Raw genomic sequence first — 26,573 nt, 5'->3', positions numbered from 1 at the left:
GTTACTTAAAGGAAAGATTCTTTAAAGAAAAAATGTTTTCTTAATTATTCACCTCTTTTTCTTGTAAGCAAATGTAAAACATTGAGAATGTAAAACATTCACAGAACCACATTATATCATGGGGAGTATGTATCTTTCAAAGTTGGTCTCTTCTGCAAGCTAGCACAAATCTTAGAAAGACTAAAGCACTATCAAACAAGCTACTTGACTGCAATGAAAAAGCCATAACAGTTGAAATATTTTTTTTTTTTAGCACTGCAGGACAAATTTTACCAAATAGCCTAAACTGCACTAAATTTAGCACTGGGACTCTGTACAAGTATTTAGTATAATATTTATCTGAATCCCTTCATTTTGCTTTAAAAATGTCATGGATTTTTGTATTTAGGAAAAGTTATAAGGAAAAAAAAAAAATCTAAGAAATCATCCATAGTAGCCAACACATACATTTCAGCATCCAATAGACGCTTGAGCCCTTACTACTTAAAATAAATCGAGAATCAGATTTTTCATGACCTTGCAAGAAAGAAAATTAATTCCTTTTAACCATGATCTACATATACGATACTGTCAGAACAGAAAAGATTATTATTTTTTTTTCAAATCAACTGGTGCTTTACACTTTAGACCCAACAATAAGTTACTCTGTCATGGCATGAGCGAGAACAGCATATTTTTGACAAAATAAAACGGCATGTTATAGAAGGCCTTCATAACATTTTGCTAGTCATTGTGACAGCGATCATTTTCCAGGTAGCACTATTTTATCAGCTGTTATCACTGAAGTAGAAAAACTATGTCCGCAGTAGTCTCAAAAAAAAAAAAAGTATTCCTATTTTTGCATATTATCATTTTATAATCTCCTCACTTCCTCTATACACACACTTCTTAAAGTTTGCCTATTTTACTATTCCACAGGTTGCTCCTTTGAATTCAGTAAAGCAATTTCCAAGTACCATCATTCTGACACATAACCATCTCTGTAGTTTTCTATAACATTATATTGCCTTGATCACAGATTAAATATATTATTTCTAGACCATGGGGGCATTTACTTGTAACATACCTGGGTTTGGATTCTGTTGAGGCCTCTGAACCAGAGAATTTGTCCACGTCGAAGTTCTCTCTCTGCATGATCAATTTCTTCGACATCTTCATTGAGTTCTTCTTCAGGGACCTCCTCCTTCTCAGTAAGCCGCCCTGCCTCCTTTAAAAATTTTAGCCTACTTGTTGGGATGGTTGCAATGACCTAAAATTATAAAAAGATGCTGAAAACATAAACCTCATTCAATAACATTACAAGCTACTAATTACAAAAGAACATTGATACTTTAATGAGTTAATGAGTTCTCTAGTCTTTCAGAAAAGCTACTATAAGCATATTCATAATAGCACTTTGTATTTATCCAACTCCATTTTAGCCGCCCCAAACACCTTATTTACTGTTACAATCACCATTACTAGCATTGTTAAACCACATTGGCAATACATGGCTATGGAACAAGTTTAAAGCTAGAAAGAAGTGATGTCCTTCCTCAAAATAAATAAATAAATAAATAAAGGGGGATATAAGTATTTGAATGTTATTATATAAAAGAAATTTAACAAGACTGATACTTTTGCAATTAGTGTTTGGGGATTTCTAATGACTGAAAGTGGTCTAATGTCCATTAATGTGAGCTGAAAATGAGTTGCATTGCATGCTTATAAATCTCTGCACACTAAATTTGCTCATGTAATCAGCTTTCCTTTATTTATTTTGTCAAATCAAAATGGCTTTCTCAGCATTTAACAGGAACAAGTTTTCTAAAGGTATAGGTTTGAATATCTTCACACTGGACTTTTTGTAGAATTCTGTCTTATTCTATAGAATTCTGTCCTTATTCTGTTTAATTGTATATTTACATATATTAATTAAATATTCTGCTTAACTCAGCCCCTCTCCTTATTCAGTTTGGCCACTGAAGTGGTCGCTGGAATTAATAGAGGAGATGGCTAATAATCTTAAAAATTTGCAAATAGTGTAGTCAGACTGTGTTGAACACAATTATTTTGAATACATTTCTGTGTTGTTATCCTGAGCACTCTCTGTTCTGATTTCTTTTGTCAGCTTTAATAGGTATACAAGCAGATGGCTATTTAAACAAGATATTACCTGGAACATTCTGAATGTTTAAAAAATCTCGTACTAAAATAACTATTAGACCCATTTCCTAAAAAAGTGCAGCCATTTTATTTTTTTGTTTGTTTTTGTTTCAGCAAAGAGCAATCACATCTCTGAAGCCCAAATGCATGGGGAAAAAAAAAAAAAAAAAAAAAAAAAGAGTCAGATGGAACAGGAAAGAATTTTGCAGATGAGAAACTACAACTATGGGACATTTGATAGGTGAGTAAAAGCTGCTGTCTGGTGGATGAAAGTCTTATCCAGTTTGTGATACTGATTTTTGCAGCCCTCTGGCATGTGATATTGTCCAGAGCACATGAGGCATAGCACAGGCTAAGCTGTTATCCTGAAAATGAGAGCATCAAAGGCACTCCAGGAAGGCAGACAGACTGCCTGGACGATTTAAAATCGATTTAGAAAAAAAAGACAGAGAAATAATTTTGCCAATAGAGTGAAGACTTGGGTAAGAAAGAATGAGACAGTTGTAGAAAAGTTGGTGAAGATGCATCTTACAGTTTTGGAAGGCTGGAACATATATAGCAAACACATATGAAGAGGCACCGTATATTTTCAGGATGAAAATAAACTGTTGAATTTGCTAAGGTTCTCCTTGAATTTCACAAACCACAACTCCAATTTTATTATATTATTATTAAAGACAGAATTAAATGTCCAAAACTCAGTTTCTACACTACTGTGGAACATTTTTTTATATGTACTTTAGGGCTGAAAAACATGATGTGAGCTTGGAAAAGTAATGAATTAGTGTGACATGAGCAAAGACAGAACAGGAGGAAAAAAATAAAAGGTAAGTGCTAGTCATTGCAATACTTACTGAAACTGCTTCAGATTCCCAGCTTTCAAAAAAAAATTAACGCCAGTACTCTACAGAAGGAAGCTACTTGAGAATGTTTATATGAAATCTGATGAACCTCACGTGGATGAAGTGCTTACAAGACAGCATATATACAAACAACCATACTTGGTAGAGATTCTGTGTGATAGAACAGAGCTCTCCTTCAGGACCTCTCTCAGGCAGGCTGACAGATTCTGTGCTAATTCTTTTCTTAGCATGTTCATGTGTTTTTATGTTTGGTGATTTTTTTTCCATATTTGCAAACACCAACCCAATTCAAGTAATGCCAGACTCAGTAGACTGAATGTAGCTTAAGGAACTAAATATTATTCCCAGAAAAACTACTACAATTTTCAATAGCAATCAATCATTTTGAGAATGCAACTTGACATAATTTAAAAAGACCTTGTTTTCAGAAGTGGTGGGGGCCACCTTTTAGTAACCAGTGTTCCTCAAATCATTGCAGCTTTGCTGCCCAGAAATTCCTTACACCTTATATCACTTTTAAAGGTGCCAACTTTAACATCATTTGGTTATACTGAGTCACAAGAATGCCAGATTCAGGAGACTGTTCCAGAGCGAAGGCATATAAAAATTACGTGCTGCATAAACCTAGAATAGGAGCAAAAAGCCTGAAAAGAGGGGAAGCGCCTCTCCTGAAGGAAAAGAAGCATCTCTTACTGCAGAGCTCCTTATGGAAAGGACTCACCACAGACTGTGTATCATGTAAATAAAACATTTTTACCTTGTGTTTTCCTTTTATGGTCACTAAACGCTGACCACAAGGGAAACTTTTTGACTCTGTTTCCTCCACATAAAACTGTAGCCTTTTCAGTGATTAATTTGCTGAGGTGTTCCAATATGAGTTTTAATTAAATGTCCAGGTGTTCATAACAAGGCTTGCAATTATGTCCACCAATTTTTGAGTTGAAAACAGCTGCTGAAACTATTCGTAATTTTCAATGGTAATGCAATCACTACACAGAACAAAATTCAGAAGCTAGCTAGTACTCTGATCAAAGGCTGTGGGAAGTTCTTCACAGCTGAACAATCTAATAAAACTCATAGGCTTTCTCTGCTTTCCTTTCCCCCCTCCCAAAGATGGCATTTTCCAGTCTGTAGAAAACAAAACTTTACTTTCCAAGAATGATCAAACTGATTTTATGTTTTTCCCTTGTAACTTCATAACTCAAATCCAATCTTCAGGTAATAACTACATTAGTACAATGTAATAATGGTGATTTTTAGGACCATTAAAAGCTATTATGGCTGTGTAAATTCTTTCAAAAAAAAAAAAAAATCTGATGTCCAACTGTCCAAAAAGCTTGTGTAGTGATTTTTTTTTAAGAAAATATATAATCATTTTTGACAGCTAGCATCTACTCATTATAATTCCACTAAATCATTGCAGCATTCAATTGCAGCAGCAATTTCTTGGCTGTTTCTTCATAGCAGCATACTCGTTGATCTTTATATCTGAGAAGTGAAACATTACTTCATATTTTTCATGTTTCCAAATATGTCAGGTGACATCAACCCGAAGATATTTAAATGCATTCAAAGATGAAGAAATAGTAGTATTATTACCTTTGCAATACAGGTTAGTATATAAAGAGTAACGTAGTACTTTAACAACAGCGGTTGTATCTGTACTATTACTTCCAGACAGCTAATCACATAACTTATTTAATTATTTCATAGACAAAGATTTAATTATCACATGGACACTATCTCATAGATTTTTTTTCATCTATATTTTCATATCAGCTATGATGACACAAGTTTTAGCAGAATTTATAAATTATACATGAATTAATCTGCACTTGTCTGCAACTGTATTAGGAAAAAATCCTTTTTTTCTTTCATCCCCTCCTCCATCCTTCACATACAAAAGTAGATGGAGATCACTTCAGGTGTATATTGAATTAACTGGACACAGTGGATCCTGTGCAATTAACAAGGCTATCATGGATTGATAGAACAGCAGTTTTTGTCAGGAGTGGTTTAACACAGAACTGCAACCTCTTTCCACTCTCAAAAATTTGCCATGGCCAAACATGAACATGCTACATTGGGTACTCTATTGCTAGGAAGTTTATAGTGCATTTTTTGTGGCTAGAGGACTAGGTTATTAATCAAATGCCTTTCACACAAAACACTAACTGAAGACAACCTTTCTGACAGCACACCCTGCATATGGAGAGAAAAGATATAAAAATTAACACAAAATTGTATCTATTTTTGATGCAATTAGACAGCTTCCTACATTTCAATGTGTGCCAAATGTGACGTTTTGAGAGATTTAAAGAAACAACAGTATAGTAGGTTATAAACAGCATTTGTGTTTGATTTGGTGTGAAAATCAATCTTTGACTGGTTTATAAAAACAATAGAAGAAATCTGCATAATCCTGGATGCTCACCTGGCCCCATACAAGTTCTCCTAATCCAATAAATACACACCACATCCACTGGTCAAGCTGCAGGGGAGAACAGCTAAATGGTTTTCCTCCAAACTGGACAATTACTATCTACAAAGAAAAGCAGAGAAGAGGTTGGGTAAATACTTTCAAGAAGGGTAGATGGAGGGCCCTGTCATTAACATTTTACCTGAGATTTTATCCTTTACAGCTCTGCCTCTTTGATTCCAACATATTTCACCAGTAGAATAGTCAAATGTATTATTAACAATCTGTTGTGTACTGGACTGAATCTAAAGAGCATTCAAAATCAAAATGTTATCTTCTATTCCTAATATGTTATTTGACATTGTTACATGGTACCACACAAATACTTCAACCACTAGGAGGGCAGGGAGGGGTGAATAACATCAGCAGCTGAGTCAGAAATGTGGTTAGCAGCTAGATGATGCTTTTTCTTCAGCCAGATAATTGAATGCAGTAATGCCTAGAACTAGGAAAAAACATTATGAAGCATTTCCCATGACAAAATATTTAGAGATGATTGTGAATTTGTCAGGCCTCTCCTAGAAGCATCCTGGCTTAGGTTAGTAAACCCACCCTTTTGAACTAGCTGTCAAAGACCATTACTATCAAATTCTACCACCAAACGCTGGTGGCCTTTCTCTATTACTTGGTTTACTTAGTGGCTCCCCTTTCTGTTTTAAAACTACTGTGGTCCAGGTTCAAAGGACTCTCCTTACTCCTTTCCTGAAAAAGGTCCCAATACTGATGATTTCCAGGATGTCAATGCTGAACTGAGCAATAATGTCAACCCAGAAATAGTTCAATGCATCAATTGTGCGGTCTGAAAGATAATGTCAGAGGGTGTCAGGTACTGGATAGACGCTAGCAAGTGGAAGGAGACTGGAGCAGAATGAGGAATTAGAGTTTTTATGGAAGAAAAATTACAAATGTTTGGGAAAAGTCTGTCTTTCTTTAATTATGTTCACATATGATTGGGCCAACAAACCTACAAAATGGACATGAAGAATTACTACCAAGAAGAAATACTAACAAAAACATCAATTAACGTTTGGTTATTTGCTGGCATTTGTTTGGCATTTTACCTTAAAATAGTGGATTAATATTAGCTATTTACAGGACAATTTTTCTATTCATGTAGTAAATTAATGTAAAATACTTTGCTGCTACTGATTAGTACAATATTTAATAATTTCTTCAAAAAAAATCAATAAATTATGACAGCTATTATATATCTTCAGATCAGTATAAGATTTGACCTAGTGATAATTATCAAAATTTGTTGTATTAGTTTGACCACATTAACATCTTCCATTATTTACACACAGTTTTATTGTGATAGTATGTGAAAGCAGATGTTTTTTTATCTGTGCCTTCTACAGCTTTTAGATTAAACATACATAGAAAAAACAAACAACAACAACAAAAAAACATTTTATCTATTTCATAGTTACTAATTCTTGCCCAAATCATTACCTGAATAGCAAATGTACCCAGTACAATAGTGCAAAAAATAGGATTTCTGAAGATTCCATCAAAGACATTTCTCTCGCCATGGATTTTGCGTGCGTTGATTTCATTGAAAAGCTGCATCATGACAAAGGTGTTGAAGATAATGGTGTAGTGCTCTGAAGGAGGAGAGTGGAGTGGTGCATTTCTCCCACTGTCAATCTTAAACATTTTCTCACCTAGTTATAAGACAAAAGTAAAGATTTCCACTATAATACATCAAATTGGAATTTATATTTCCTTTGTTTGCTTTAGCTAGTTGTCTCCTTTGCTCTGCTTTTACCAGATGTCTTTCTGATCTTACTATCCATAGGCAGAATTCTGAAGTCTAGTAAGCAAAGACATCTGAAGTTTCTAAGCAGAACGCTTGCCAAGTGATAACTGTTCTCTACTAACTCAATATACCTGCTCAAATAGTTTTCAGTAGTGCTTTTCCTTAAACCAAACAGTAACTATTGTAAGTCAATTCTTTCTGAAGTACTAAATGCTTCAGACCCACCGAGATATGCTTGCAATTTTCTACAATAATTAAAAACAATCACTCTTCAACAGTTTTTAACCTATTTGCTAAACCAGTATGCTGTAACTCGTGACAAGCATTCATGGATACTAATGATAAAAACACAGGCATTTCTGATTTTAAACAGATTTGGCTATGATCATTCTGCTAAGTCTGCCTTGAAAGCTAATATCTGAAAAGACACCTACACCTGATGGGCCTCATTTGTTATTCACTACGTTTACAGATAACATAGTTATTGAAAAAGGTGTTTTCTTAAAGTAAGGGTGCTGCATTCATATAAAAGAGTAAATAATGAATGAAACAAAATGGGAGTAAGGGTTACCACAGTACTACTAATTTCATAACCAGAGTTCTGCTAATAAAAGCAAACCAAAACTTAAATGCTTTTCTGCTATCCCACTAGAACTATACTCAGAATTTCTGAAAAAAGAAGAAAGGTTTCCTGAGGTTTTCCCCTGACGTCATAATTCCATCAGCTAAGCTGCCAGTGAGTGTTTTGCCCTGGGATATTTGAGCAGTTCATGTTCAAGTCACTGGGAATAATGAGCGTGCTTCCAAAGCAAGAATTTGGCTTACAGTCTTTTGGCAGAAAGTAGATTATGATACGACAAATATACCACTAAACCAATATGAGGCAACAAAAGTTAGATTGTGAGAGAGCAGAGATTTTTAAGCAGATTATACATCTCCAAGGAGATAACTAAGTATTGGAAAACACTCCCCTTAATACATACAAACATAAAGGAAAAAAACTAATGAAAGCAAACGTCATTGTTTTACACACACAATCATTGCATCTATTTGCTTTCATTCAATAAACACACAAACACAAAAATATGAACAATACTTTCCTCAGTGTGAGTACCTATCCTTAAGCCTTTTGTTATTGCACTGCATCACTTAACAGGCATAGCAGAGCATGATGCTACAAAAGATGATGAATTAGTCGATCAAAACAGAAATAATAGTCATTAATTTGTAATTTATTTATTGAAATACTGAGTTTAGAACATCATCTCACTGCAAAACTGACCTTCTTAGAGACAAGAAAGAAAAAGACTCTATTTCCTAGGCTTTGAGAAAATTGGTTTGGCTCTGACCTTCAAAGTATTGCATGGGTTTTCCAGAGACACAGAAAAGTAATTAAGCTAGGGTCAGAAAATCCTGGTTTTCTTTTCATCACGGTTCAGTATAAAGTATTTTAAATCATAATACTCATCAAAAAGCCGTTAAAATTCCCAGAAAGTTCACAGAAATTTTTGTTCCGAGATTGATATCAAATGAATTACCAAGACCTTCTATGCCTGTTTTAGAGAATCTGAACATTAGAGTTTTCTTAGGCTTGCTAGATGTCCTCAAAATACACTGTAAGGTTATAATGTTATTTGTATATATGTATGTATACACAATATTAGGGACCATCTCTCTCCAAAACCTGGCAATTATTTTGTTTTAAATAGCTCCAGTGTAAACAGACCATCACCTCCTTTGAGCATTCCAAACAAACTGCCAGTTATTGGTGAGATGCAGCAAGGTTTTTAAAACAGAGCTCAAAAAACTTCTAAGATTTTCAGAACCATAGATTTACATTTACAGCTTATTTGAAAGTGTGTATATAATGACAAATAAAATATATATATCTGAAACACATGAAACACATGCAATTCAGCAGCAGTGACATATTGTCAAGAAAACAATACCCAACTGATAAAATTATCAGACCTTCGGGCAAATTCACTCATTATTTTGGAGCATTAGAAAACTATTATTAGCCTTGTACTTCCCTGCAACAAATAACATTTCTCCTCCTTCCCTTCTCTCTCAAAAACACAAAAATAAAAGCATCCATTGCTAGCAAGAGCTAAAAAAAAGTCCAGAAGTACCAGGATAGAAATAAGAAATTGGATTTTTTAGGATTTGGATTTTTTTGAGAGGACCAGACTAGATAGTCTGTTTAAAATGTAGTCTAATGTAGTCATTTATGTTTTAACATATCTTCAGTGGTATGTTTTAACACACTCTTTTGCCTAAGCCCAAATCTATATTTTGCTAGGAGACTAAAATCTCAAAGGCCCTTCCCAATGTGAAGAATGTATGAGAAGTGACTAAATCCCTCTATTGTGTCTCTTCTGTTACCATCAATGTTCTTGATTCCTTTAAGCAGTTTGCTCCTACTATTTCTTTAACTATGGATATGTGCATTAAGAAGATACATTGAAAGCATTCTGACATGCCAGCCTACGTTGTCTAGGTACTTCTAAACCAAGCAACAAGCCTAACTTTCTTACCAACAAAAAGAAGTGTAAATATTAGAGTGAGCTGATAAACAGCATGGCCCAGAATATTCTTCATCATGGTACGGGATATGAGAGGTTTGTTCCTGCCATATGGCTTTCTTAGCAATAGAGCCTCTGTTGGAGGTTCAGTGGCCAGAGCAAGTGAGGCAAAGGTGTCCATAATCAGATTGACCCACAACATCTGTACAGCTTTTAGAGGAGAGTCCTGTGGAGACAAATTAGAAAGTTACTTATTTGCTAGAAAAACAATTGTTGTCAGGTCATTTACTGCGGTTTCATTTCTCACAAGTGCTGGAGACAGGATACTGAAATACAGTGACTTTGGTCTGACCTACTACGACTGTTCTTATATTGCCTATACAAGATCAGAATCACAGGTAACAGTGATCCAAACAAAGATTTCTCTCGAGTCATTTCAATCAAGAACATTTATAATCAGACAATATTTCTAAAGTATAACTTTAACACTTTATAACACATTTCAAAATCCTGGCTGTTAGTATGTGCATAACACTTGAATTGGTAACTGAATTTAAGTAATTACACGTAACACAAGGTTTCTTTCCTGAAAGAAAAGTTGTACAAAGCAATTTTAAAAGCAATGATTCATTAATTATGTCTTACTTATCTGTTCTTGGAAACAGCTTGAAATTATTAAAAAATGATGAAACAATTATTAAGACGATTTAATGTTTTACTTAAGACCTTGTAAAAACAGTTGTGAAGAAAAAAATGCCCAATATTTGAATTTTAAAAATATTCAGAAACTCATTACAATACATCAGATTTGCAAAACTAAGCAAATCCTGACTCATTTGTTGGGTAAGATGATAGCATATCTGAACCTATGGAACTAGAAAGAAGAAGAAAAAAGTTACTGCTCGTCAGGATAATTTATTTTCTGAAACAGATCACCAACCACTAGAAGGAGCTGTTTCCTCACTTAATTCAAGAAAGAGTCTATGGTCGTTATTACAGAGAATTTTAGATTACGTTTAAAACATTTAAAAAAAAAAAAAAAAAAGTAAATAAATAAAACTAACACTGACCTTAGGAGAAAATGTAGACGGTTGTTACGGTTATTATACAAATTTGATTTTTAATTCATTGGGGCAGCTATAATGATAGACTGTTGCAATTGCTTCAAGGAGCCATAACAGGAAAAATGAAATAGGTTGGTTTTTTGTTTGTTTTGTAACTGAGAACTTCCTATGACTTTAAACTGAATATAAAATAGGCAGCATTTTTAAGATCTGCTTTCTCTTTCAAATAGACCTTATTATTAGGAAAATGGAATCTCAAAAGTAGTAAGATATCAGTATGACAAATTTTATAATGGGAGTCAATCTACAGGGTGAAAGTTTGAAGATCAGATCACCATTTTTATGTATTACTTTAGTATCAGGCAGTCTTGAATGAAATAAATTAATGGAACACCATACAAAATAAATCAAATCCTAGAAAACCTCTTTATGAACTCTGCCCTCTTCTTCAAGGGGTTAAATATTTATCTTAAACAAAGTATTGTCAAGTTATGAGGGCCAACATCCATTCAGTATCCCAAATAACACAATATTATATTTCAACTCTCCCTTGAGTTAAGGTATTACTTCCTCTTGAAAACATTTTTAACAGACTTATAATTACACACATTTTGATACATTTAAAAATAAAAAAAGAAAAAAGAAAAGAAACAAAACAAAACAGTTTTTAACTTACTAACATGGATGGAGAAAATTTAAGCAAACTACTGTTTAAGTCTTACAAGTTGGGTACACCAGGGAAGGGAGGAAGAATAGCATTAATAGATTCTTGACCATAGATTCTGGTCATGGGTTGCATTAACTGGGCTTATCTGGAGATTCAGTTCACTCATTTGATATGCAGCTGCAGAAAGAGGAAAAGCCTGTATCTTCAGAGGTGGAGAAAAAAACTAAAACTAGTCAGGACAAACTTTGCAACAAATATGAGACCTCATTTATTTTTATTAATACTTATGGCTAAAAAGCAAGGAGAGTACTTACAGTAAAAGAAGTTAGTTTATACTGCCTAGACAAAAAAAAAAAACAAAAAAAAAAACAAAAACAAACAAACAAACAAACAAACAAAAAAACCACAGGATAAACACATTTTCTACTGAAAAATTTCCCTTGTCATATTTTTTTTACCTCTCTAGGTAATGAGTTTTCTCAAGAAACATCCCCTACTTTGAGATGTTATAGAAGCTGAATTTGCTGTTTCATGTGCTGACTTATATGTCACTAAAAACTGAATTTCTGTTATGCTTAATAAAGAGTCAAATGTTCAAGTGTCTAATCAGAGCCTGACATATTCCCAGCACAACAGAAAGTTAGATTCCTTCAGTCTCTAAATCACACAACTGTAATTGGCAGTCATCAGTTTTGGCAACAACATGTTCTCACCATTTCACACTGCCAATCACCTTGGGTGGCTATGGTACCTCTAATAATTATCTATTATTGGCAGTACTACACTGTTCAGTCAAGTGTGAAAGCTCATTCTAAGCTGAAGCCAAAACATTAAATACACATTAGTCTGGGGAGGCAGTGGAATGAAATTTCCACTGCAACTCTATCTGATTTCTGATTAGTTCGTGGAAACTGAGGAAAATACATATCAGCTAAGGTAGCCTAGTCTTCCATTACAAAGTTTATTCAGGTAAGCTGCACAAGTTGCATGCAAAGTCAGTGTTCTTTTCACTGCATTTCAACTACTGACTGACTAGCAAAAAAAAAAAAACCTTCTTTTGCCTTCCAAAAACTTTGGTGATCGAAGATGTTCAAACTGCAAGCCACCCAAAATCACCACTTATTTGTCAAACTCTTTTCCACTTGACCTTGGAATACGTTAACATTGGCCTAGAGGTAAAAGGAAAACGTCCCTTGAATCAAGTGACGTTACACTTCATCTTGGAAATACTTAAATGTACAAATCACTGAAGGCTGGAAATAAACTGCAAATCTTTTATGACATGCGGAGCCCCACAAATTTTAGAGCTTGTTACTTTTGATTTAGATGACAAACTGTAGGGGAATAAAAAGGTATTTTCACCCTTACCTCTTTGCTTCTACTTGTCACAGCACACATGCATACAGTCATAAAAATAAGTATTTCTGGTAGTTTATATACATAAATGAATATATATATATATATTTATATATATTCAGCCTTCACATCTGCTGCTGCATCACACTGTCTGGTAATTGTATGGAAGTGACCTCTTCAGCAGTTCTCTTTCCATTCTTCTACGCCTTCCCAAAACAAAGCTAAATTGTAAATACTTTGATTTTGTGGTTTTTTTTTTTTCAAATTTTCCAATGCTATTATTTTAAGATTTGCCAAGTACAGTTCTGCACGAAAACATTATAAACATGTAAATTACTGCCTTATACATTTAAGTATACATCATCCACATTTTTTGAACAAGGTCTGTAAAAACAATAAGTGATTCATGCAGTGGTTCATTGCTACAGTGCTTTTTAATTAACATTTAATTTTCCAAACATAATGTCCTATAGAGTCACTGTTTTCAGTTCCTAATGTCTGTTAAAACATTAAGTCTTTCTCAAAGTACAAGAATAACAATTTGAATGTAAAATGTTAAAACATGTTCTTTGTCTTATCTTTCTTTAAGGCAACCTTTTTGAATAGTTACACTGCCTCAACAGTTGGAGACAGAGAAAAAAAATGGCACAGAGATGGAACTGTTAGCTTTACAGTTCCAGTTAAAGATGTTTCCATTTGGCCAACATCATTTTTAAATCTTATATTGTACATCCCTATATTTTACTTAACAGGTCCAAATATAAAAACATAATTATTTACTTGGTACTGTATATGTTGGGTACTGGAATCAGAATGAAATTTGTGGTCTTGCAAGGGACATATGAAACTCTATATGATGCTCAGAGATGTGCAACGACTCATTTAAAGTACAAATTCATAACTATAGGCAGAGCTCCAAAAAAGAACCCTCACTGAATGATCGTATCCAGAATGAAGTTGGAATACAAGAGTTTGCAGCTCATTAATCCAGTTGGGCGGGGGGAATAAAATTGCTAACTACAAAAGACAACTGTAAACAGGCTGGTCAACATGGCCACGCCCTGACCATTTTAAAAGCATGCATTGAACTGTACGCAGAGAAGGCAGAAAAAGGTAAATTAATTAGATTGACTGAAAGATGAAGTGAATTATCTTTTCATTATCTTATACGTGCCATGCAAACTGCAGACATGGGCCTAGCACAAACAACAGTGGTGAGCTCTTTGGTTGGGGATGTGTGTAGAGTCAGCACCTGTGCAGCCGCAGACTGAGTGACCCCAATTCAGCTTTTAATCAGAGTTCATAAAGTTGGGTTTTCTTGTATGGCCTAGATATCAAAGTGTTATAAAGTGTAATTATAGAGCCACAATGCAAAGTTTCATTATCAAAACTCTTGGCCTATAGGTTGAGTGGCTCTAAACTGAAGCAAGGTCCAATGTAAGCTAGATCCTTGTTAGGGGCTGCTTAGTTTTGGCAGCTGCCTCTCCAAGCTTGGCAATACATGACAATATATCTGTAATTCCTATGCAACTTAGAACATGATTTCTGTCACCTTTACATGACTTCATGTAATGCATAGGATAGCAAATGACTGCTTGCATTGGTCCCATTTAGTCTGCATAATAAAATCTGCAATATCCCACTTCTAATCCTTTATGATCCTGATGTAACATTGGAATGGCATTGAGGGTTGCATGCAGCATGTTAAACATGCACATTAAACAGTCGTAAATTTAACATCTATTGAAACAACAAGCCAGGACAAAATAGAAATATAGTAGATAACTCTCTGCCAGCAGCACTTTGCTGCAGCAGGTAGATAAATAAATAAATATGCATTTGTTTAGTATTAAAAGAATTAAGCTAATCTGTAGTTCCCTTAAGTGGAACTTGGCAAGGTCACTGATTTTATTTATGTATTTGAGGAAGAAAAGGAAGAAAAGAAAAAAAAAAAAGCTGCAGATTCTCACAACCACAAATGGTTACAGGCCCTACTTAAGATTTTTCTTAAACCTCTCCACGGCACTCCTAAGGTGCTGTGGACCAAAGAAATCAACTCGTACTTGGCAATGCATCCACTGTGTGCTCCTTGGAGGTCTAGTTTTGGTAATAAGCACTTACACAGTTGGACCCTTTCATTAAAACCAAGTTGCTGTAGTTTCACTAGTCCCTCCTGCAGTGATATGACCATATGCACATACACACCAATGCAACTGCAGGATGAAGACTGAACAAAATGAAGCACTTAGTTGCAAAATTCGAGCCAAGTGTTAGAAAAATCAGTCAAAGCAAAGATTTTATCTTTATGCTTCCTTTTAGCACAACCAGAAGAAACATCAAAGAGCCGCTAAAAGAAGCTTTATACTCAAGGTATCCCAATGTGCTGTTTCTGAACTGCAGAATAATTTTTTTGAGAGAAGTGACATTAGAAAGCATGAAATGAATACTACTACCTAAATAGAAATTTTATCATTCTAGATTTCATAAAATCACCAAAAGTGTAGGCTGTGTAATACTAATTAACCTGAATATTAGTCATGGACTAAAATTATAATCTCTGTGTCAAAGAAAGCCAAACCTACTACCTGAAAGCAAAGCAAAATTCAGTCCAATACAGACCTTCTTTACATTCATTTTGAGGGTCACAGAAAGCTGTGTTGCTTTTTGGAAAGGATGGATTTTAATTTTGTTAATTAAGAACATAAGTGATTCATTCAAAATAATAATTTAGACCTATGTGCAGTTTTGCAGACTTATTGCTGTGTGCACTTACCCTGTTGTACCCATGATTTTCAGTACGATCATGCATTTTGTACTAGAGCTATTTTCATAGCAACCAGAGGGTACAGTATGTTCCCAAGTGTAATTTTTAGTAGAGCTTATGAGCCAAACAAACATAATGCCCTTTCACTGCCTAGAATCTTTGAGTCAAAGCCTAACATAATAATGTTCATTCGTAAGGCAAGATCCTTGCTGAATGAGATAGAAATGAGAGCTGCTTGGAATTATCAGCAGTCAGGCAGTTCAGTGTAAACAGAACTACAATGGAAATAACTGTTGCCTTTTTGCTACAGTTTCAATTTTAGTTCCTTTCAGACCTTGTTCTTTGGATTTGCATTTTTACTGCCAAATTAAGGAATTGCATAAGAATCTGTTTGGGCAGAAATACAGAAATTCTAGGAGTTGTATGTTAAAACCTATAAACAGAGACAATAAACTTGACAGGCTCAGTGATGGTCTTACAGCCCATTGGGTTAATACAAACACACTGGGCCTGATCCAAATCCTTTTAGAAGGTAATGGAATGATTCAAAGGATGAGAAAAGCTCTGGAAATAGAAAGAACATGCTTCCACTGAATACGCTCTACACAAGAACTTAGTATTGATTTTAAAAAGTCCTTTTATTGACTCAGAAATGTTTACTTCTTCAAGAATAAAATAGAAAATACTTAGTTAACAGCTAGAACATATTTCCCTTAATGCTTTCACAAAGCAATTGAAAAACCGTGGATGCTAACCCCAAAAAAATCACCTTACATAAATGTGTTTAGGCAGTGATGGAATGTCTATAAAACACGGGCTCAAAAGGAAGCAGTCCTCTCAGTTCCAATTCTGGTATTCTGACTATGTTGCTTTTAGCACTTTATTGTATATTATTCTGTACCATTGATAAAATCCAGGAGGATTTACCTTCCACATTTTTAGTTCTTATTCATGTAATTTCCGTTAGCAGTAAAAACTACTTCATGGTTAAACATTTTCTCAATATGCTTGGAAATATTTCCCAAGGGAAAATGAAAAGTTTCCAACTTCTGCCTCGACGTCAATAATTTTGTCCCATAGCACAGGCTCAGCTGTGACAACAAGACATCATCAAGACTTGGAAGGCAGCATGGTAGGGAACAAGCACTTAGCAGCTCACAATTTTTTACCTCTCAGAAAACAAATTAATTGTTTCACAGCACAGATAAGGCCTCTAAATGTCAGTCAAGGCTTAGGAGAAGTTTGACCTCACGGTTTTGTAAAGGTACCTGAGTTTCTGGTTTCAAGTATCAATTCCATGATTGCAATGTAAGTTTACCCTGGAGCAGAGCTAATGACTTATTCATTGTTCTGCTCAGGTGTGCATGAGGTGGAATTTACCTGCTGGAACAAGCATGTGCATCTGTATGATGCACAATGCAGGGAGGCGTCAGCTCTCCCATAGTGCATCTCAACCAAAAGAGGCCTTTTGTAATAGCACCTGTCTGCAGCATTTGAAATACACATTAATTTGGGGTTGGGGGAGTAACAGCACTAACAAGCCTCCATTTTTTGCTATTTTCTAACGAAGAACAAGCCCTAGTACCCTAAATACAAACCACTAAATACATGCTGGTTTCTTGCTAGGTAAAATAAAATTTTATTCATCAAAAAGTAGTAATTTGAAGGAAAATACACAGTATGCTTTTGTAAAAGACCTAGACATGTTACACATACATCAGGATTACAATAAGGGATTAGTGTAGAGGGGGAAAAAGAAATCAAAGTTCAACTATATGTGTTATTTAATTGGCTTATTGTTTGCACTTAAAACTAAAAGGACTTGCCTGAAAGCAACAAAATATTTATCAGTCAAAAAACTCCTCTGCTGGGATTACTTCTATTCACTGCTAACTTGAAAATCATAATCTCATTCCATAATCCATCACTAAATACATACTTAAGAGTGAAATATTTTGAAAGAGAAAGGCAAAGTCACACAGACTCTTCCTTTTTCCAGTCTTTGACATTTTCTTCCCTGATGCCAGAGGCTCAATCATGGCAATAATAAGTAATCAAAAACAGGGAGCTGTACAGAAGCAGAACCAGTATTAGTTGTTCTTGAAAGTAATTTACTTTTAGGAGAAAGTGGATTTGTACACTTTCTTTTGTCAACAGCTATTTAACACTTACCAGTTTGATCCCCAATACTTTAATTTTCAGAAGAACTTCAGAAAGCATGCTTTCTGTTGTACAAAGTAAGAATTAAATGTAAAGCATCATCACTTAAGAGGCAATGAAGCATGGGTAGGATTTGAACCCATACTTTAAGCAATGCCGGAAGATAATCTTACCTGGGTAATGCACGCGCCAGTGAAAGCCACAATCACAGCCACAATGTTAACAGTGAGCTGGAACTGAAGGAATTTTGAGATACTATCATAGACGTTGCGTCCCCACATGACAGCCTTTACAATGCTACTGAAATTGTCATCTGTTAGGATGATATCTGAGGCTTCCTTTGCAACATCTGTTCCAGCAATACCCTGGAAAAATTAATTGAGAATAAAATTACTGGGAAGTACACTGACAGTTAGAACACAAATCCCTGCATACTCAAAGTCCATAGTTACAGTAAGATTCCCCAGCACCATCACAATGACTGCTGAGTATATTCTGCATTTTATATTTGCTAGGATGATGGCTAATTGGACCTGTTTTTGAAAGTGAGTAAGGAGGCAGAAAAGGGCATTGACAGAGAACAGTGGAATTCATGTGATGATACTTCTGGGTGCTTTAAATTATCAGCTTATTGTCTAACAATCTTTTGAGTTTTTTCCTTCTTTTTTTTTTTTTTTAGGATATTATATTAATATACATGAACAGAATTGATAACAATGAGAATTACATATCTTAATATATAATCTAGTATATTAAGATATCTTAAGAGTCAAAGTATGTTGGGAAGACATCTTCACATGTAGCAATAGTTTTTAGCAAAGTGAAATAGTATTCTGCTGTTGTGATGAACACTGAGTCTGTTCTACTGTATAGGCAATATATTGCTTCATTAAGCAATTTTCTCAACACTTCATGAATGGAAAACTTCTTACAGCAGATTTACAATGACATAAACATCAATAAATACGCAGATTATACCATTGCAAAGCCAACATCAGCCTTTTTAAGTGCTGGTCCATCATTGGTTCCATCACCAGTCACAGCTACAACCTGTCTCTGTTCCACCTGGGTGCTGTCAATAATACCTGCAAAAAATGTATATACGAGTGTGTATACAGTGTGTTTATATGTTAGCAAGACAAAACTTACCTCTAAAAATAGCTATGTGTGTAATACCAACTACGTATGGTGTAATATACCAACATGTTTTACGGAGATTGACAGAGTTGATTTCTAAGGAAAATAACAATGAAAGCCATGCCACCTCTATTATGTACTATTCAACATTGCTACTAGATTTTTTTATGGAAAGATCTGATCCTGCACCACCAAAACATCAATAACACTTGCATAGGCATCATAGAGAATGACATTGTCTCACTATGTTCTTCTGGAAGACTTCTACTATTAAAAATTACATGTCACAGTAAAACCATTTCAGACCAGCTCCCCAGTTAAAATTCAATGTTTTTTTTTTGTTTGTTTGTTTGTTTGTTTTGTTTTTTTTTTTTTGAAGATTTAAGTTCATGCTTAAAGGTTTCTTAAACTGGGTCTTAACTATAATATCTGTTCCACTGGTTTGCCTTCTGGCAATCAGTTTAACCTAAAGATAACAAATGCCATTGATGAATTTTATTTAGTTGGAGCCAAATTAGCATTTTAACAGAGAGACATTCAACTCTGCCAAACGATGGTTGAGAAGATATAAAATAATTATTTAAATTATGGAGCAAAACATTCAAATAGTCATAATAAAATAATTTCCACTTTAATTTGTCAAATGATCTCAAAATGAAAACACTACTTTAAATGGTGAATTGAGTTTCACCAAATTAGCACAAACAAAAGTATTTTCCACTTATGCAGATAGGGAAAGTAAAGAAAAGATTAAATACTTTTTCTAAGGTCATAGAAGCGGCTCTGTATTTTAATGGGATGGGCATTGTTCTCCACTCATGTTTTTATTTCCATGTCAGAGTCCCTTTGCCGACTTAGTAGGAATATAGGATTTCTATGTAGCATATAAGAACAACTCCCTATATTAGGTAACATGAGGGGAAAATAAGAAAATTCCTTTTTTAACACACTTTGCACAAAGTTGTATCCTCTAAAAACAATTATCAAAACCTGCCCAGTGTAAAAAGCTTTCAGCTACTCTGGAAAAAAAATAACTCCCATATCAGATAATCAGACAGAAATAGGAAATTGCAGACTACAGAGCAATAGCTGCCTCTTGGCAAAGTTTGGGCTTATCAGGCACCCAGAAGATTGCAATGCAAAAGGAAAGCAGTAACCATCCTCCTGTATTTTTCAGTCTCAAGAAAATCAGAAGAAAAAAAAAAAGCAAAAAACCAACATGCAATTCACTTTCCATTAGCACTATGAACTCAGATAAATAGCATATTATTCTGATATGATCTTATAACTAGAGCTTTCAGTTTGTTGGGGTGACTTGTCTTTGGTATTACTAAATAAACAGGAACATCAGCTGCCATTGCTTTTAAAAACATTTATCTTGTCTTCCCTTCTTGTTATCAATATACCCTTTGATGTTAAATTAATAATTTAAGCTTCTGAAGAAATTCATTAAAACTCCAACACCTCATGCTATTAACTGCTCCAACCAGGTAGAGAACATCCTCTCACAATTAGATTCCAGATGGGAGCATAGCCCAGATGAAGCTGAAGAGAGTTTAACAGATGACCTCCTAATGGCTATAAATAGTGGACAAATGTCAATGATTCACTACCTGACTGCCTATTTTTATCCATAAAAGCAAATTACACAGCCAGGATGAGACAACCACCCTCCAGAACACAGAACTGCATAATCAGCAATCATGGAAAGAAATAAAATGGTCTTGGTTACCATCAGCATCTCAGCCACACTCACCACTGCCAGCGTCATTAGAACTACATGAAGACGTGGGACAAAACTATATAGATGGAGGAACTTTACTTTGAACATCAGACTAATTTCTAAAATGAAGCAGTAGCAATTATTAGGGATTCAGATTATTTACTATAGCTATTCATAGTTATACCCATGCTCCTTGACTTCATAGTATTTTTAATATGTCCTTCCTCCCTTCCCCACATTTCTAAATCACTGTCTTCTTTCCAGCACTCTACTTCCTAACTCTGCTTGCTTTTCCCCTTTTTTTTTCCCTCTCTTTTGATATAATTTTGTTAATGGCTGTGGTAAGCATTCATGGTTTCACTTCAAGAGTTTTCTTCAGTATCAACTAATATGCCTGTATAGATTTCACAAAAGGTGTAAGGACACCAAAGAAGGGAGGGATGCCAAGGAAGGGCTCTCCCTCTACTATGGAGAACTACTGCTTTGGTGATCAATAAAAAACTTAAATAAGTGTATGATCTGACAGACTGGCAATCAGAGAATGCCCATTTCTACTCATTTACAATAGCTAAAAAGAAATTTCCATATTAATTTCTCATGTCTAACAGCCAGGAAAATTCTACAAAATAAACTGCTTTACTCCAGTCAAAGACTTGCATACATCATGTTAATCAAACAGTTTGCGAAGTACAGCAGGCAAATTCATAAAATGTGGCAAAGCTTCCTCCCAAAACAGCCTTTGCTGTTTCATTGATCTGTGCCCTCATCTCAAGCTGTTAGGCTACAACTTTTCTCTGTCAAAAGGGAACTTTGTTCAACAGTCACAGGAATGCATGCAGAACCCAACATTACAGTACGTTCCACACACAGATTCCATTGATGCTGTAGGAATTTGGGAAGGAATCATGTAGATTCTTTAAGATATATATGTGTCAGAGCAAGCAACTGTTTCTGATGAAGGAAAAGATTTTTTTTTTAAAACAACCATGTATAGCCATCAAGAGGAGCACTGTATGTGCACGCTTGCTATAAAAGATACCAGCATTACATACAAAAGTGAAAGTGAAATACATCGTATATCTCCTACCTTCCTCCCATCTAACATCATGCAAGCATTAAATCAAGCCCTTGCAGGATAATATTATAAAGAATATTAAGCAACATTGTGTCTTCCATTTCTTTTACAGGGAAAGTGTCTGTACCCATAGTCAGATCAAAAACATCAACTGCAGCCTCGGGTTTTCCCTTTACTGTGGAACAAATGCCACTTCATTTTAACAATTCTTATTTGCATTGTCACCCTTAGAGCCACATCAGTAAAAAAAAAAAAAAAAAAAAAAAAACTGGTTCTGGGAGAGAGAGAGAAAAAAAAAAAAAAGAGAGAAAAAAAAAAGCTGTTTTAGGTATCTTATTCTGTCTAAAATGGTTGACTCAAAACAGGCAGACAGGGAAAACTTAGCCACAGCAGAGCATACAAAGATGGACACAAGTTCAAGTGTTATTGATGTTATTGATGCTGGAAAGTTGATTATCCCATACACTTACACATTTATCTGTCTTTGACAAGCCAAGCATACACAGATGCAGTAATATATTTTTGTAGGCATATTGTGTTCACATTGTTTTTTAATATTTCCTAACTTTTTCAAGCTCCATGTTTATCTAACAAGAATTTAGAAAATCTGACTGAAAGAGAAAATTTAAATTCATTTAAGTTAAATGCTTGCCTACTTGCAGGAATAGATCTTTAAAGATTAATATAAAAGTGTTTTATAAAACATTACAGACAGCATTGGCAATAGTTAAGAGTGCTCTGCAAAGTTCGTGATATTAGAATGCCAGAGAAGACTATGGCATAAATACAAAGATTTCTGTTCTGAGCAGGCACCAGCAATGTGAAACATAAAAGGGGAACCTTGAAAGCATCAGGACCTTCACAAAGTTATTCCTAACACTGATGACAAAGATCTAGATAGTATTTAAAGTATAAAACTGTAGATTCACTTGTAGCATACCTCCTGCTTCCTTTAAACTATTCTTATATTCATCACTTTTGGGAAGTGTTGGTCAAAGCCAACTTTTTGCATTATGGAACATGTCAACTTTCTGAATATTTCTTTACATGAATTTGAATAAAAATAAATATTTAAATTTTATTTCAAATGGAAATCAAAACCAATTGCAACTTGCACAATACTGCTATTTAATTTCAGAATTTCAATATTTTTTTCTATTATTCTTATTATTTTACCTAATCTCATGGCATATCCACTACAATGATATCAGGAGTATAATACCATCCCACGCAATAATATTTGAAATATTTTAGAAATTAAGGGTAATTATTAGAAAATTTTTTTCTTTTTTAAAGTTCCCTTTCCCTTTCTGCTTTTTAATCAAGCGGCTTTCCAAGAACGTTCTTTTTAGTATCACACTAAAATAATTCCAGATGAATTTAAACATTGAAAACACAGCTTCTTTAGCTTGTTATTTTATACTCTCTATACCTTCTGATAAGATGAGAATGTTGTTTTCATGAGTAGTAAGCATTTGCTTCTTATTTTAAAATAACAATCTGACAATATTGAAATATTTCAGCAATAATATCATTATAGATGACATGCATTTTTATTCTTGTATTTTGAAATAGGGTAAAAAAAAAATGAAATCATACCAACAGACTTCATGAAGTCTTTAAGAAATTGTATTTCAGTTGGATTGAGATGTCTAAGTGAAATGTTTTGGTTTCACTGAAACACTTTGTGATGCTAAACCACTTTGACATTTTTTTCAATCTATTGAAAAATCTTCAAAGACATAAATATTTGAGAGAACACTGTCTACGCAGCCTGAAATGCTGAACCATGCCTTTCTCTAGTCCCCTAGCAGTAGTAAAAAGAAAAATGTAAAAGAAAAATGATCCTTTTGCTGGGTGGGACTGTGCTGTATTAAAGACACAAAAAAATGTTCCCTCCAGCAGCAGTATGTCATTAAAAATTAAATATATTTTTTAAAAAAGTTTATTTTGTGATGTGTGTTTTTACCCTAAAGCAGATAGAATACATCAAAGAATAGAAAATCCTCTTGATCCCTCAAGTGTCTGAGAAAAACGTAACATTTTAACAAGAATCCCAAAATTGGTGAACATTTAAATAGTTTCTTGTAACTTTTAATTGCCCTTGGAGTATACCATCCAAAAAAATCCATCCTGATTTCCACAGACTTGTTCTTGAACTTTGTTGGATATTTAATTGCTCTCTCTTGACCCTGCCGTATCTTTAAAATATTAATTGTACCAGTTATATAAGACATTCAGTAGTAGTAAATATTTTGTATTGTCAAAGTGCTTATGATAAAGAACATCATTAAATTGTTGCTTATTTTTCTTCAGCTATTATTGATTTTATTTTCTCTGGCAAAGGTTCCATTCTCCTCTTACGGGAAAGTCCTATGTGATTCAAATAAGTACTCCCAAGGGACTTATTTAATCAACTTAATGAAACAAATTGTTGTGTGCTTCTGAAACAAATAAAACCATATTAGGCTTTACAAGTCATGTCCTATAAGAGCTATAACACAGTGTGTTGTATGCACGAAGGAAGTGCGGATATTTCAGCTGACTTTTTGCTGTTTGAATTCTGAGAAGGAGAGCAAGTAATTATGTTGCCCAAATCAATGGTCCCCAAACATTTTGATTGTGCACAGCTAATAGTAAAAAATTTTGAGCACACACCCCAATATTATGCATAGTATTTACAAATTGTGCATATGTATACTTACGTGCCGAAGTATTTTATACATTAGAAAAAATACACAAAATAGAGTTTTAAAAGGATTGGATAAATAAAATAAATCTCATTCTTAAAATAACGTTTATTTATGAATGGTGCTAGAAATATTTTCTTCCTGCACCCCACTGGATTGTCTTGCATAACTCCTGGCATGTGTACACCCTACTTTGGAGACGACTGGTCTAAATACGGTCTCAAGAGGCTGAGTAACAGCAGTCTGTCTCCAGCTGCCTCATCTTCTGCACTATGACAGAGCTTACAGGTATATTAGTTCTCCTGAATGAACCATGCTTCTTGAGTTCTTCACATACACTGGTCCCAATCCCAAAGGGCCCAACAGATCCAATTTTCAAATTCTCAAGGGAGCTTTTGCTCTAAGGTCATTTAGGCATTTTAAAAAGATTATATCCAGATCAAAAGCTTTTATAGTCAGTCATCTACGAAGTCATATCAATAAAACCTTGGCATCCAAAAGGATAAAGCTAGAAATTGTTTTCTACCTAAATCTGAATTATTTAAGCAGTCAGACAGATGGAAACATCTTTTTGTGGCCAGAAATGATGCTATCCCAGATCAGAAATTTTCTGATTTAATAAGCTTTTAAGCGTGAGCTTCAAGGTCAATAGAATAAAATATCATGCCAGCAAGAAGTGTCAGATACAGATTTGAAGAAGGCTTCATAAAGAATGCTGTGAATATGAATCCATCTTTCATAGGAGCATTCTATCTGCAGATGGAATGGTGAGAGAATATGGTTTGTATGGCACAGTTTTTATAGGACAAAAACAGACTCTAAACATACAGCTGAAAATCTGAAGGAAGCCTGTTCATATCATACAATTACAAAGCCTATAGGAAAATGGAACTCTATGCCTACATTTTATATGACATATGAAAACTGCTATTGCCACACGGAAAGTTTTTAGTTTGGAATACTATCTAAATATAATTGTGGGACAACAGAAGCATAAAAACCTGAGTGATGATTGATTTACTCTAAATGAAATTGTTCTTGGTTGTTTTTTTCTGTTTGTTTTGTTGTTGTTGTTTTTTGTTTGGTTGGTTTGTTTTGTTTTGTTTTTTGTTTTTGTTTTTGTTTTCATAAAGAGGTATATTCAAGGAGATTAAAATCTACTCTGCCTCTTATTTATATGAAAAATTAGCCATTTCTCAATAATATTTTTCCGGCTAGCACACGCGCATTTTCTCTTCCCTGGCAGAGCCTCATTCCAGTCCAGTTAAAAAGTCCCAAGGCAAATAAGAGATTACTTCTACTTGCCACACAACTTACTAGTATTTCTGTTATTCCTGCCAACCAGTTTCTTGTTATTTTTCATTTGAAGGTTCAGACAGGATGCAAACACAAGAGATTTCGTTACCAAGAAAGCTTCCTTGTATTATGTATACAACAGAGATGTATAATTACAGATAACTCAGATACAGTGTTAACAGTAACATTTTTACAGTACAGAAGATGCGTCAACCATATTTCAATAACCTTGGCATTAATTTACATGATTTATTAATTTACGTGATGTATTACAATTTACTCACCTTTTACCAAAGTGTGTTTGTCTGTGGGAGATGACCGAGCAAGTACTCGAAGTTTTGGCCAGATTTTGTCAATTCGCTCTTGCTCAATCTGGAAAGCAACAAAACCAACAACATAATGATTAGTCTGTGATGAGCAAAATGCAAAATATATAGTTTCTCAAAGTATATAATGTATATATTCCATATACACATATGTAAAATATATAACTTCTCAAAGTATATAATAACAAATATGTAACTTCTCAAAGCCAATCAAACGTTTACAACTACAAATGTGTTCTTTTATTCTGCATTATAATACAAGTTCTTCACCTCATTTTGGCACTAATAATGGCAGAATTTTCTCTGTACACCAACAGCAACAAGGACATATCCATAGCATATCCTTATGCTCCCAGGATTCCATCAGTCAATTCAAGGAGTAAATGACTGTGTCCAGACAGAGTTTTGTTTTTTAAAGCTGGCTTCTACAGTCCGTGTGTTAGCTCCATCTTTTATATGTGGAATTAAAAATCTTCTGAGAATAGACTAAGTTACTGAAATCATTAGAATGAGTGAATATCGCAGTACATGGATTAGATAAAGT

General features: G+C 34.4%; 1 protein-coding gene across 12 annotated transcripts in view; it reads right to left on the bottom strand.

The window, feature by feature from the left end:
- ATP2B2 (ATPase plasma membrane Ca2+ transporting 2) overlaps positions 1 to 26,573 on the bottom strand; it is a 415,521-nt gene that overhangs the window by 18,320 nt on the left and 370,628 nt on the right. For all 12 annotated transcript variants that reach the window (XM_082768047.1, XM_082768054.1, XM_082768052.1 and 9 more), the window contains 7 exons: positions 25,988 to 26,075; positions 18,761 to 18,867; positions 17,956 to 18,147; positions 9,784 to 9,997; positions 6,940 to 7,151; positions 5,443 to 5,550; positions 1,067 to 1,249 (listed from right to left, as the gene is read on the bottom strand). In XM_082768047.1, coding sequence (XP_082624173.1) covers positions 1,067 to 1,249; positions 5,443 to 5,550; positions 6,940 to 7,151; positions 9,784 to 9,997; positions 17,956 to 18,147; positions 18,761 to 18,867; positions 25,988 to 26,075 — 1,104 coding nt within the window. The remainder of the gene's footprint in view (positions 1 to 1,066; positions 1,250 to 5,442; positions 5,551 to 6,939; positions 7,152 to 9,783; positions 9,998 to 17,955; positions 18,148 to 18,760; positions 18,868 to 25,987; positions 26,076 to 26,573) is intronic.

The sequence above is a fragment of the Aythya marila genome, assembly GCF_965140915.1.
Source record: "Aythya marila genome assembly, chromosome: 10".
Lineage (NCBI taxonomy): Eukaryota > Metazoa > Chordata > Aves > Anseriformes > Anatidae > Aythya > Aythya marila.
The sequence above is the reverse complement of the archived record's forward strand: the minus strand, read 5'-3'. Positions and strand labels throughout refer to the sequence as shown.